At 47.7% G+C, this 14,426-nt stretch overlaps 1 protein-coding gene across 1 annotated transcript in view; it reads left to right on the top strand.

Annotated features, from left to right (window-relative positions):
- Abca4 (ATP-binding cassette, sub-family A (ABC1), member 4) overlaps positions 1–14,426 on the top strand; it is a 127,803-nt gene that overhangs the window by 82,281 nt on the left and 31,096 nt on the right. The window contains exons 22-30 of the mRNA XM_013018245.1: positions 528–665; positions 1,851–2,044; positions 3,761–3,842; positions 7,862–8,067; positions 8,699–8,747; positions 10,159–10,415; positions 11,195–11,319; positions 11,699–11,797; positions 13,022–13,208. Of these exons, the coding sequence (XP_012873699.1) occupies positions 528–665; positions 1,851–2,044; positions 3,761–3,842; positions 7,862–8,067; positions 8,699–8,747; positions 10,159–10,415; positions 11,195–11,319; positions 11,699–11,797; positions 13,022–13,208 (1,337 nt within the window). The remainder of the gene's footprint in view (positions 1–527; positions 666–1,850; positions 2,045–3,760; positions 3,843–7,861; positions 8,068–8,698; positions 8,748–10,158; positions 10,416–11,194; positions 11,320–11,698; positions 11,798–13,021; positions 13,209–14,426) is intronic.

The following is a 14,426-nucleotide window of genomic DNA, read 5'->3' as shown; positions in this document are numbered from 1 at the left end:
GCAGATCCACACCTCCTTGGTGGGGGGGGGGAGGGGGGAGTTGAGGCCCCAAACAGGAACCAATCTGTGTCATTACTTTTTTTTGTTTTTGCTGGTCCTGGGGCTTGAACTCAGGGTACTGTCCTTGAGCTTCTCTCTCTGCTCAAGGTAAGCACTCTACCACTTGAGCCACAAGGCCACTTCCGACTTTTTCCTGTGTATGTGGTACTGAGGAATCGAACCCAGGGCTTCATGCATGCTAGGCCAGCACTCTACCACTGAGCCACCTTCCCAGCCCCTGTGTCATTACTTCTAAGACCTCAGATAGTGCCCTGTGAGGCCTGAGCGCCCACTGGTTCTGATGTTCCCACGCTCACACTAGATGGTTAGGTGGAGCGTCTGCACTTATGAAGCCCGCATGCTGTGTCTAAGTGGCAGCGTCCAATTGCTGCTAGATTTAAGGTGCCCCCGTATCCCCAGCCCTGGGCCTTCTTCTTCCCTGTCCCACAGCCCCCGGTGACCCTCTCCTCGTCCTCCTGTGCCTGCAGGCGGCATGCAGAGGAAGCTGTCGGTGGCCATCGCCTTTGTGGGCGATTCTAAGGTGGTGATTCTGGATGAGCCCACCTCTGGGGTGGACCCCTACTCCAGACGCTCCATCTGGGACCTGCTCCTGAAATATCGCTCAGGTGAGGCTGCTACCTAGTGCCCCAGTGGCCTCTCTCTCTCTCTCTCTCCCGCCTCTCCCTCTCCCTCTCTTTCTCTCTCTCTTTCTCTCTCCCTCCCTCCGCCCCCCCCCCCCCGCCTTCCCTGTGGGCCCCATTCTCTCATATCGGCATTTTGTGACACTTGGTCAATGTGTTCCGGTGAAGTAAAGTTTTGAGTTCAAGTGTCCTGAGATACTTACCTCAACAGAAATAAGAAGTCACCAGTGGCACAGTCTTACTTCCCAAAATAGTCTAGAAAGTTCTCTCAGTCCATAGTCCTACACTCTGCAACAATGAATGCAGTACCAAATGAAACTCCCCTGTGACCAGAGGGATGGATGTCACCTACAAACATCCCAAGCAGCCACTTGGGACTGAGTGTGAGGGCAGCAGTGTCCAGTGTCATAGAGGACCTTGGAGATGGAAATGTCTCCCAGTAGGACCTTCATCCATCTATCCCGAGCTCCTCCCAAGGACCCAAATCCACAAGACACAGCAGGTAGAGCTCAGAGGAGCCCCTAAAATGACAGTGTGGTTCCTGGGTAGCCCAGAGATTTCTCTACTCTGTTTGCCTGTTTGCACTATACCTACCTGGTGTCTTCCATTGAAGACACCTTATTGAATTCCTTATGACTGCTCTCTTCCAATGACCTCTCCAACTAGTAAGAGTATGCTTGTGTGTGTGTGTGTGTTAGGGCTTATACTCAGGGTCTTGCATTCTTGCCTGGCTTTTTGCTCAAGGCTAGCACTGTACCACTTGAACCACATCTCTGCTTTCAGCTTTTTGCTGGCTAATTGTCTGAGCTGGCTTGGAACTGAGATCCTCAGATCTCAGCCTCCTGAGTGGCTAGGCTTGCAGGCATGAGCCACCGGATGAAGCAGAGTCTAATGCCACTGAGCATGTGCATGCTGACTTATTGGCTGTGTTCCATATGTGGTGATTTACTGGCATCGCACCCGCACCCTCTGCATGATGAAGAGACACTGTGTTCCGCAGTGCTGGAGAGACTCCAGGACACTGAAATGTCAACTTCCTTCTTACTGTGCTTATGCCCTGACACCTATTGCAGAATTAGGCCATGTTGCTTTCCTCAGGGTCTCCTAGCCCATCCTCTCCCAAGCCCGCCCCATGCCCTGTCTGCCTGGTGACACCCCCCCCACACACAGGGAGAACCATCATCATGTCCACGCACCACATGGACGAGGCAGACCTCCTAGGGGACCGCATCGCCATCATTTCCCAGGGCAGGCTCTACTGCTCGGGCACCCCGCTCTTCCTGAAGAACTGCTTCGGCACAGGCTTCTATTTGACCTTAGTTCGCAAGATGAAAAACATCCAGAGTCAAAGAGGTGGTTGTGAGGTACGTACATGTGCGCCCCGAGAAGCACCTCATCCTGAGGGCTTTAGATGTTCCACTCGGGCTGTAGCTGGCAGAATCAGAGCCTCAGATTCACTCAGCTTGCTTGCTCACAGTTGGCATGCTGCCACATGAGCCATGCCCTCAGTCCAGCTTTTGATTGGTTAATTAGTAATAAAGTCTCTAGGACTGTTCTGCCCAGGCTGGCTTTGAACCTCAATCCTTCAGATCTCAACCTCCTGAGTAGCTAAGAGTACAGGCATGAACCACTGGAGCCTGGTGAAACAACTAGTTTTAAACAATCTGAAGTCATTTATACACTAGCATTTCAAACTACTTCTCTAGTTTGGTGCAATATAAGAACAAGTGTGTAATGCTCCCAGGTTAGACTGCTTTAAGAATCATCATTTACATTGCTGCACTATTCACAATGGCCAAGTTATAGAAGCAGCCCAGATGCCCTGCAACAGATAAGCAGCTCCAAAAAATGCATGAGAGAATTTTACACAGCCATAAAAAAAGAATAAGATTATCATTTGCAGGGAAAGGGATGGACCTAGAACAAGTCAGGTTAAGTGAGGTAAGCCAAGCTCAGAGAGGCAAACAGTGCATGTTTACTCTCATATGCAAAAGCTAGATCTAACATACACTAGAACATGGTACATTATGCAAGGCTCTAGGCATTCACACCCAATGATACCAAAGGAAGCTACTCTCAGGAGAGGAACACAAAAGCATAATGCCTATGTACATCTGATCATATAAAATATTTATCAAAAAGGAGAAAAAGATTCATCATTTAAGCATTCTTTTTTTTTGTCATTCCAATATTCATGATGCCTAACTAACCCTGATCTCCAGTGGTAAATGAAATCTAAGGAAAGACTCATTGACAACAAAGTCCTCACAGTGATGAAGCCCCCCACCAAATGCTAACTAGCAAAAAATCCTGCTGGGCATATCAGCAAACCCAATTTCAGGTCTGGCCTGCCATGACCTTATTCATTCCTTGCTGTTGTCTTTCTCCACATGGAAAACAAAACTCATGACCTCTGTCCCTTGCGCTTTAGAACTGATTGTCCACTGGGCTTCTGAAAAACAGGCACCACTCACACTCGGGGTGTCACAGGTGTTACCGTGTGGCTCTGTCCATGTCTCTAGTGGAAGGGGCTGCTGTAGGTCTCCCGGTCCCAGACAGATTTTCTCAGCCCAGTGTGCACCCAGGAAAGGGAAAAACACAATGCCCCGCCCCCTGCCAGCCCACCCAGAGCCGTCACTTGATGAGGGACAACCCAAAGGGAGGCTTTGAGGTTCTCATTCTCTCTCTGTCTGACTCACACATGCTCCAAGATAAAATCAAGAGTCGACGCCCTCCAAATATGCAGATCAATGAACAGATTAAATAGCGCAGAAACAAAAATGTGTGGACCACAGAAACAAAAATGTGTGGACCACAGTTGGCAGTGAGAAATAAACAAAAGCAGAGGGTGGGGGCAGTTGGCATGGCAGAGATGCTGTCATTGATAAATGTATCTTTTTTTAAAAAAAAGTATTGTTATTGTAAAGGTGATGTACAGAGGGGCTACAGTTCCATCAGGCAGGTAAAGAGTACAGTTCTTTTTGGACTAGCCCTTCCCTAGCTCACTCTCATTTGTTCCCTCCCATCCTCTCTCGCAAATGATACCCATCTAGCCAGCCATTCCCATCCATCTGTTGTAGGGAACCTGCAGCTGTGCGTCGAAGGGCTTCTCCAGGTGTCCAGCTCGAGTGGATGAGATCACTGAAGAACAAGTCTTGGACGGTAAGGGCTGGAGCAGGCCATACTTCATTCTGGCCCAGCAACATCTGGGCACGTCTTGGTGGGATGCCTGGTATTAGAACAAAGCGAACTCTTGGTGTACATCTCAGGCTGGAGGTCATACAAGTGTGCATTTCTTCTTTGAGCTACTTTCTCTTCTTCCTCCATTCCCAAAGGGATTTCGAAGTCATGCTGATAAGGGCCCCATCCCTTCGGTCGCAGGGTCCAGTCTGTTCATTCGGTGCCCTCATCCAAGTTAGGGCTAGGTTCCTGGGGTCTTCCAACCCCCAGGGAACATGCCTATCTGGAGACAGTCTCTCCTAAAGGTGTGCCACGCGCCCTCTGGTGGAGTGACTGGGACACACAAGTCTTTAACAGTGCATTTTTGGAGCCTCTGAGAACGCTTGGGTGGACAGCAGGTCTAATGTAATGTCACACTCCTCCATCCCTCCCTGTAGTTTTTCCAGCTTTCTAATGCTTCTCCCTTGAACTGGGGTGCACTGACTCACAGGTGCACCCCCATCTCCAAGGAGATGCAGTAAAGAAGCTATCACTGTGTGAGTGAGGGCTCATGGGTAGGATCTGAGCCTAGGAATCCAGAAAGTTTGCTAACAACTCTGCATTTTCTGCTAATGCCCAACCTCATGGCTATCATGGGGAATCTCTGCAGACAGAATACCACATACGCTACAATGTCAAGTAGAAGCAAAACTAAAGTTAGTGCTAAAGCAGACAAAGTATCTGCTCATCAAAGAAAACAATTGATTTTCTATTTGCCACAGTTTTTCCCACCTAAACCTAAATAGCTTACTAAGAAAAATCTGGCAATTCAATATACTATATATGTTTTATGCTGAAAGCTTGAAAGGGAATGTCCAGAGTTTCATTAGTATTCACTGCCCTGTGCCATACCTCTTCCCTGTATACTAACAGAACTTGTGAAGAGCAGAAAACAGCATTCCAGGTTCCAGAGAATGTTTGTGCCTTGCTCTGGGCCTTACCCAGCTTTCTGAAGATTCCTCCTAAGAATCTTGGTCTTTCTTTCTTCCTTCCATTCCTTCCTTCCTTCCTTCCTTCCTTCCTTCCTTCCTTCCTTCCTTCCTTCCTTCCTTCCTTCTTTCCTTCCTTTCTTCCTCTCCCCCCTCTCTTTCTTTCTTTTTTTCTTTCTTATGTTAGTATTAGGGCTTAAACTCAGGGCCTGGGCCCCATCCCTGAGCTTTTTTGGCTCAATGCTAGTGCTGTACCACTTGAGCCACAGCTCCACTTCCAGACTTTCCTGCCAGGCTGGCTTTGAACTACAATCCTTAGATCTCAGCCTCCTGAGTTGCTAAGATTACAGGCATACCTCATCAGTGCCCAGAAATTTTTGTATTTTTTAAATAATACTAACATATTTAATTAGTTTAATTAGTCTACCCAAATGAAGTTGGAAACAGCCTGCTTGGCTGGGATGATAGGGGTTTTTGTGGTCTTGGTTCAATATGGTTTTCTTTATTGCTCTTCTTTCTTCTCCTTCTCCTTTTCTTCTTCTTTGTGGTACTTGATGGGTAAGCACTCTACTACCAAAAACTGTAGCTTTAATTCTTTAGGGATTTTTTTTTTGGTCAGTCATGGTGCCTGAACTCTGGGCCTAGGTGCTGTCCCTCAGCTCTTCAGCTAAAGGCCAGTGCTCTACCACTTGAGCCACAGTTCTACTTCCGACTTTTTTTGTTTACATGGTGCTGAGGAATCAAACCTAGGGTCTCATGCATGCAAGGCAAGCACTCTACCACTGAGCTACCTTCCCAGCCCCTTTATGGATTTTTGTGTGTGTGTGTCAGTCGTGGGCACCATCCCTGAGCTCTTTTGCTCAAGGCTAGCGTTCTACCACTTTGAGCCATAACTCTACTTCTCAAGGACTTTCCTGCTAGGGCTGGCTTCAAACAACAATCTTTCCTGCTAGGGCTGGCTTCAAACAATGATCCTTAGATCTCAGTCTCCTGAATAGCTAGGATTACTGGCATGTGCCACTGGCGCTTAGCAAGGCAATTAAAGAAATTTAAAAAAAAAAAACTTTCTTTGTGTAGAACAAATATGCCATGAGTAGTGGGACCTGCAGTGAATCTGCCCTCTAAGAAAGGAGAGATCACTTTGAGCCCTGCTGAACTCTTTGACTGGCTTTTCCCTCCCTTACACATGCTCCTCCCACACTCACAGACTGGCTACTTCTCAAAGGCTGACACACATCTAAGACACACATCTAAGACACACTTCCGGGAATCCAATGCTTTGATTCCATTTCCTTCCTCAGAGAACAATTAACACACAGCCCCTACAGACCTAATGGGGCAAAGCTGGGCCTACAAGAATCTCCCAGACTGGATGAAGTCATTCATAATGAAAGACAATCCAGTCTAATTCGCCACACAACAAGCCTTCCAGCTAAGTAGAAGGACCTTGGCTGAAAGCAAGAAATTCTTCCACCTGAGTCCATTTTTTTTTAAAGAAGTAAAGACTCTAGGGGGTGCTGCTGACTCTAAAATAATATTAAAAAAACAAAAAAACAAAAAAACAGCTTCCTAGCCAGGCTCCAGAGGCTCACACCTGTAATCCTAGCTACTCAGGAGGCTGAGATCTGAGGATCTCGGTTCAAAGGCAGCCCAGGCAGGAAAGTCTGTGAGACTCTTGGCTCCAATTAACCACCAGAAAACAGGAAACAGCACTGTGGCTCAAGTGGTAGAGCGCTTGCCTAGAGCTGAAGAGCTGAGGAATAGCGCCCAGGCCCAGAGCTCAAGCTCCATGGCCAACAAAAACAAACAAAAACAACCAAACAACAACAAAAAAAAACCAGCTTCCAAAAAATTCATGTTCTGAATTTTCAGAACATGAGTTCCCCTCTGACCTACCTCTCAAGATAACACACAGCAATCTCTGCCTTCAAATATTTGCCTTAAGGTTATTAAACTTGGGTTTTTAATGTTAAAGTAATACATGCTTGTGCTTCAAATCCGTTCTGGATGTGGGTGCCCAGTCTCCATGCTATATGCCTCTTGTTCCTTCCCACCCCCAGTCCGCGGTCTCAGCCTCCTTCTGCAGTTCCTAGGAGCTAACTGGGTGTAAGTGAGACTAGGCATGCGCATGTGCTAGGGAAGGGACCCCTGCTTGGTCAGGTATGTCCCTTGGACAACTTCTCTATAGCTTGTTTGGGCCAGACCAGGAAAAGGAAATCAACTTTGGCTTAACTCATTTTTTTTTTAATTTTAGGTCAGGGGAGCCTTGAACTAGGGGCTGGGTACTGTCCTTTAGCTTTTTTACTCAAGGCTGGTCTAGTGCTCTACCACTCGAGCCACACTTCCACTTCCAGCTTTTTGCTGGTTCATTGGAGCTATGAGTCTCATACTTTCCTTCTTTGGGCTGGCTTCAAGCCATGATCCTCAGATCTCACCCTCCTGAGTAGCTAAAATTACAGGTGTGAGCCACCAGCACCCAACTTAACTCTTGAGGGCTTAGTGAATGAGAACAAGCACAGTGGCAAAGAACTTTCTTCCCTGAGCTGATGCCCATGGTCACAGCAGCCAATGCTTCCCTGTGTGCCTAGGGCTTGAACTCAGGACCTGAGCACTGTCCCTAAGCTTCTTTTGCTTAAGGCTAGCACTCTACCACCAGAGCCACGGTGCCACTTCCGGCTTTTTCTGTGTATGTGGTACTGAGGAATTGAACTCAGGGATTCATGCATGCAAGGCAAGCACTCTACCACTAAGCCACCTTCCCATCTTGGATTAACTTTCTTAAACAGTTAGGAAGTGGAGACAGATGAGGAAGCCAGGGTAGAAGCATAGCAACAGCACAAGGACCCCATTGTGCAGAGAGCCCCTGGGGAGGGCTTTTGCTTCCCCCATAGTGCCAAGTTAGCCCAAAATAGACTTGATGAGCAGCAATCCTCTGGATTCCTGGTGAGGAAGAAGAGACCAGGAGCCCTGGGCTATCACAGTCTTCCCAGTTCTAGAACATCCAATGAGCACCATTCTCTTTCCTTTTCCTAGGGGATGTAAATGAGCTGAAGGACTTGGTTCGGCACCATGTTCCAGAAGCCAAGCTGGTGGAATGCATTGGTCAAGAACTTATCTTCCTTCTGCCTAATAAGAATTTCAAGCAGAGAGCATATGCCAGCCTTTTCAGAGAGCTAGAGGAGACGCTGGCTGACTTGGGGCTCAGCAGTTTTGGAATTTCTGACACTCCCCTGGAAGAGGTAAAGTAGACATGCTGGATGGTTTCTGTCCAATGCCCCAAAAAAGGGGAGAGGGGGGTAAAGGAGAAGGGTTTCCTTTGTCAAAGTCTCACACTAGATCAAGTTTAGAAAAGAAAAGACCTCCCCAGGTGCCAGTGGCTCACTCCTAGCTACTCAGGAGGCTGAGATCTGAGGATCGAGGTTCAAAGCCAGCCTGGGCAGGGAAGTCCATGAGACTCTTATCTCCAATAAACCATCAGAAAACCGGAAGTGGCGCTGTGACTCCTAGTGGTAGAGTGCTAGCTTTGAGAAAAAAGAACAATCAAGCCCTGAGTTCAAGACCCACAAACAATGACAGCAAAAAGCAAGCAAGCAAGCAAGAAAAGCCCTCATTCCCCACCTGAGCAAAGCAACTCCCTTCATTATTGGCTTACATCCTTTCCCCTTGCATGCATATGTTACCTACCTGGGGTCACTGTAGACTTCAGTTTTTGTATTTATACAAGACTAGCTTCTTCCATCAAGAGTCCTAATGTATTTTCTCCTGATGAAGCAATAGCCCACAAAACAGAATCAGGTTTAGGTTTTGTTTTGTTTTGTTTAGAGTGTGGAAATGTCTGCACCAAATGCCCCCTTGTATATTTCTCAACAGATTTTTCTGAAGGTCACGGAGGACTCTGATGCGGGATCTCTATTTGCCGGTACGATATGGGGGCAGTGGCTGGTCCCCCTCCCTGGCTCCAAGCTCTAGCTTGAAAATCTAAGGCAAAAGTAACAAAACCCAGATAAGTCCTTGGGAGTGTCCTAACTTCAAATGACACGCATGTGCCTTCGGATGACAAAGGAATGAGAAATGCAGTCTACATAGGAACCTTCTAGATGAATCAGGATTTATATCCAGGTTGGATGTGTAGCTTTCTACCTAAACTCTCATCCTGGATTTCTAGTCTCTTGCTCATCACCGCCCTCATCTCCAGCAGGCCTCTGATCCATTCCTGTCTGTATGAGTGACAGCCCATCATCCTCAGAGATAACAGTGACAGTTAATACAACCCAGAAGCCAGCTGGAGTGGCCTGGCTCTTTTGAGATTAAGATAAAAACCATTCGGAACACTCATTTAGGAGTCTATGGCCTTTGAAACTGGAGGGACTGACATTCCTATGGATTCTGAGAGTCTCTCTTTTTCTCTCTACTACTTCTGTCCACCATGAGTGTGGTAGACTTCACTGCAGAAGAGGAGGATGGAGAAATGGAAGCGAGGGGCAACGCATCTGCCATAGCACAAGCCCCTTCTGACAGAACAAAAGGCATCAACCCCCTGCTGGGCCACTCTCTCCCTTCTCTACACAATTATATGTAGCAATTATTCCCTGCAGCCTGACAGCACCCCCAGGCTGCCTCCTCTGGCCTGCTGTGGTGCCTCAGAGAGTTTCTTACTAGACACATGGTTTTCTCCCTCCGGGGTAAAATAAGATGGGTTTCCTCTGGCTTCAAGTCACTCCAGGCATCTGTCACCTATGCATAGAACTACCAAAACAGTCTGCCTGGGCTCCAGCCCACTGGTGGCCAAAAGAGGCAGCTATCCTGGCCTAATGGGAATGGGGTGAGATGAGGAGAAGGAATCTTTTGGAAAGGATAGAAGTCATTCACCACAGGACCCAGGTTTCCTTTGGAGCTTTGTAAATAGACATTGAATGCTTTCAGCTTATCCAAAGCCAGAGATTTACATGAATGAAGAACAGAATGCAAATATGTTCCAGGCACTGGTGGCTCATGCCTGTAATCCTAGCTACTCAGGAGGCTGAGATCTGAGGATCACGGTTCAAAGCCAGCCTGGGCAGGAAAGTCCGTGAGAGTCTTACCTCCAATTAACCACCAGAAAATCAGAAGTGGCACTGTGACTCAAGTGGTAGAGAGCTAGCCTTGAGCTGAAGAGCTGAGGGACAGTGCCCAGGCCCAGAGTTCAGGCCCCACGACCAACAACACACACACACACACACACACACAATTAACCTATATATGTGGCATTTTGTTACAGCTCTATAGGAAATAGAAAAAAAATCACATTCCCTGTGTGCCTTTCCCAGTTATTGTTTAATCTCCCCAAACAGGTGGCACTCAGCAGAAAAGGGAACCCACCACTCTCCGACACCCCTATTTGGGTTCCAACAAGAAAGGGGGGCAGCCTCCCCACACCTGCTCCCCTGGGCAGGCTGCCCCCTCTGAGGGCCAGACTTCTCCTCCGGAGCCAGAGGACTCCAGCCTCCCACTCAACACGGGCACCCGGCTCATCTTCCAGCACGTGCAGGCTCTGCTGGTCAAGCGATTCCACCACACGCTCCGCAGCTACAAGGACTTCCTGGCCCAGGTACTACATTGGCCAGGGCCGGCTATGCCAGCTTCCCTCTCCTGAACATCCAAGCACTTGTGCTCAGGCACAGCCCAGTGCCTTCCAGATCCGCCCTGATTTCCTTCCTCCTCGGTTCTTGACAATGCAAACCCTTGTTTAGTATTGGACATCACTTAGCAAGAGCCAATTTCATAATGCTTTCATTTTTTTACACTAATGGGTCAAGTTATATTTTCAGTTGTTTGGGCAATGACCTTCCATTGTTCTTTTTTTGTTTTTAAATTTCTTGGGTGTTTTATTCATCCAGAAAAAAAAGAAAGAAATATTCCAAGAATAACAAGCAGGTGGTTTGCTCTTTGAACTAACTACCCTTTAACCTCTGCTGAGTATGACTACATTCTTTTTTTTTTTTTTTTTTTTTCAGTTGTGGGGCCTGAACTCTGGGCCTCAAAGTGATCACTCTACCACTTGAACCACAGCACCACTTCTGGCTTTTTTCTGCTTATGTGGTGCTGAGGAGTCGAACCCAGGGCCTCATGCATGCGAGGCAAGCGCTCTACCACTGAGCCACCTTCCCAGCCATGACTACATTCTTCAATGACTCCAGGAATATTCTGTTTGCTTTCCAGCCCCAGAAGGCTGGCCTTCCCATTAGAAGCAATCAGATAAGAAGCAGTTCAAGACAGTGAGCATGTGTGTGTGTGTGTGTGTGTGTGTGTGTGTGTGTGTACCCAGGTGTGCCTGCTTGCCATCACTCACACCACTGCCCGCGTTCCCACGCTCCTCCTCCTCCTCAGATCGTGCTCCCTGCCACGTTTGTGTTTCTGGCTCTGATGTTGTCCATCATCGTGCCTCCTTTTGGGGAATTTCCTGCTTTGACCCTTCACCCCTGGATGTATGGGAAGCAGTACACATTCTTCAGGTGCGCAGACTCTCCCAAGTTTGCCAGCGTCCTGCCTGGGGTGGGACTCCTGGACCAAATGCTTCTTGGCAGGGGCCCTGGGCTGCCCTCAAGGAGGGAAGGTAATGTCCTAGTCACTACTTAGAAAGGAGCCACCAAGCGGAAGGGGAAAAGGGAAAGAGGGTGTGAAGCTTAAGAAAGTGGGGCAAAGCTCCATCTCACTGGGATGCATATGATCTGCCATCAGAAGTCTGGGGGAGAGGGAAGCCTACGCTACTCCCAGGAGACCTGCAACCATCCTAAGGCAGCACTGATGGTCTCCAGTTCATTCATGCCTGCTGGTAGGGTTTCATCTCAGTCCTACGACCATCCCACCCTCTGCTTCTTTCCCTCTGCGCAGCATGGATGAGCCGGGCAGCGAGCGCCTTGCAGAACTGGCAGACGTTCTCCTAAACAAGCCAGGCTTTGGCAACCGCTGCTTGAAGGAAGAATGGCTCCCGTAAGTCCCTCTGCCTTAACACCAACAATACCCCTGGGAGATGCCAGAGCTGGGGTCCAGGCTGGCGGGACTGGAAGAGACCTCTCCATCTTGTTGCATACATGTATATGTGTGTACACACACACACACACACACACACACATAAACATGCATGCATATATACATGCACACAGGCATATACATACACACATGTGTATGTATACACACATAAATGTATATATGTATATATTTTGTTGTTGTTTATGTGATACCAAAGAATCAAACCCAGGGCCTCATAAATGCTAGGCAAGCACTCTACCACTAAGCCACATTCCCAGCCCCCTATCCTGCTGAATATTAATTGGATCACTTCCTTATCTCTGACCCGCATTGACCCAGCTACTCCTTCAGTACCTATAAGTAATACTGATATCATTGGACAGGTCTGTTGGGCTTTAACTTAGGTGTTCTCTATGGAGCTCACATACGATTCCTCATAACCCATTTGAAAGGCTTTCAAATGAGGATAAAAGGAAGTAGGAATCTTTGCTACTGTGTAACTGGACCTTAGTTACTTCTACAGGATTACAGGCATGAGGCACCAGCACCTAGTGGGTTCAATATAATTTCACAGTCATCTCTCAACGAGCCTTTTTTTTCTTCAAAGCTATCAATAAAGACCAAAACTAAACTGATTTCACATTGATCCTGTATTTGTTTCATCTCTTAACAGCTAGAGATTTTTTGAGCCCCTCCCCGCAAAACAAAACTAAACTAAAAAAGCCAGGCAACTGGTGGCTCATGCCTATAATCCTAGCTACTCAGGAGGCTGAGATCTGAGGATCAAGATTAAAGCTAAGCTGAGCAAGAAAGTCTGTGAGCCTTTTATTTACAATTAAAAAACATAAAGTAAAATAAAACAGAAGTGGAGTTGTACCTCAGGTGGTAGAGCTCTAGCCTTGAGCAAAAGAAGCTCAGGGACAGTGCTCAGACACTGAGTTCAAGCCCCAGTACCAGCACACACAATTAATTAATTAATTAATTAAAAGAGATAATTATTTCCAAGTTTCATACCTTGTCAGTCAAGAGAATCCTGGTCTTGCTATTTCTCCAGCAGAAACTCCACAAGAACCATCTAACAATTCCGGGCTCTGGGGAGGAGGGGCTGGTCACCTTTCCTTTCTGGAGATTTTTAAACATCACCTTTGGAAATGACTGTGGAATATTCTCTCGTTTTTCCATGAGGGAGTACCCATGTGGCAACTCCACACCCTGGAAGACCCTCTCTGTGTCTCCAAACCTCACTCACCTGTTCCAGAAGCAGAAATGGACGACAGCCAACCCCTCACCCTCGTGCAGATGCAGCACCAGGGAGAAGCTCACCATGCTGCCCGAGTGCCCTGAGGGAGCTGGCGGGCTCCCTCCCCCCCAGGTACCGCTGCCCCCTCCAAAACCAGGGCCTGGGGCTGGGGCCTGAGTATCATCCCCTGAGCCTGTAGTTCAGACGCGCAAGGGGCCAGACACTGCGCCCTCAATCACCCAGAACAACTCAGTCACCCAGAACAAAAGCTTCCTCCCCCTCCCCCCACTCCTTCTCGTCGTCCTCCTCCCTTTTCACCAGTCTTGGGACTTGAACGCAGGGCCTGAGCACTATCCCTGAGCTTCTTTTGCTCAAGTCTAGCTCCACCACTTGAGCCACAGCACCACTTCTAGCTTTTTCCATGTATGTGGTACTGATGCATGGAACCCAGGGCTTCATGTATGCTAGGCAAGCACTCTACTACTAAGCCACATTCCCAGTTCTTTTTTAATCAAATGCATCCTAGTTAATCTTGAAAGGAAAAGTTTTTTAATATTTAAGAGATTGAAGCCAGGCACCAGTGACTCACACCTATAATCCTAGCTACTCGGGAAGTTGAGGTATGAGGATCATGGGCAGTAAAAAGTCTGTGAGACTTTTATTACCAACTAACCAGAAAAGAAAAACAGCTGGAAGTGTAGCTATGGCCCAAGTGGTAGAGCGCCATCCTTGAGTGAAAAAAGCTCAGGGACAACACTCAGGTCCTGAGTTCAAACCCCCAAGATAAGCAAAAAACTAATACCTTAAGAGCTTGTACAAATCATATATCCACATTATGGAAAAATTAGTAATCATAGAGAAGTCTGGAGGAAAAAAATCATCTCTTGGAAACAAATCATCACTTAGAAATAACCATCAAGTCGAGCGCAGGTGGCTCACACCTGTAATCCTAGCTACTCAGGAGGCTGAGATCTGAGGATCCAAGTTCAAAGCCAGCCCGGGCAGGAAAGTCCATGAGATTCTTATCTCCAATAAACTACTAGAAAACTGGAAGTGGCGCTGTGGCTCAAGCGGTAGAGCGCTCACCTTCAGCTAAAGAGCGCAGGGACAGTGCCCAGGCCCAGAGTTCAAGCCCCACAACCGACAAAAAAGAAAGAAAGAAAGAAAGAAAGAAATAGGGGCTAGGAAGGTGGCTCAGTGGTAGAGTGCTTGCCTTGTATGCCTGAGGCCCTAGGTTTGATTCCTCAGCAACACATAAAGAAAAAAGCCGGAAGTGGCACTGTGGCTCAAGTGGTAGAGCGCTGGCCTTGAGCTGAAGAGCTGAGGGACAGCGCCCAGGCCCAGAGTTCA

The sequence above is a fragment of the Dipodomys ordii genome, unplaced genomic scaffold, assembly GCF_000151885.1.
Source record: "Dipodomys ordii isolate 6190 unplaced genomic scaffold, Dord_2.0 Scaffold39, whole genome shotgun sequence".
Lineage (NCBI taxonomy): Eukaryota > Metazoa > Chordata > Mammalia > Rodentia > Heteromyidae > Dipodomys > Dipodomys ordii.
Note: the sequence above shows the minus strand (reverse complement) of the source record. Positions and strands in the feature narration are given on the sequence as shown.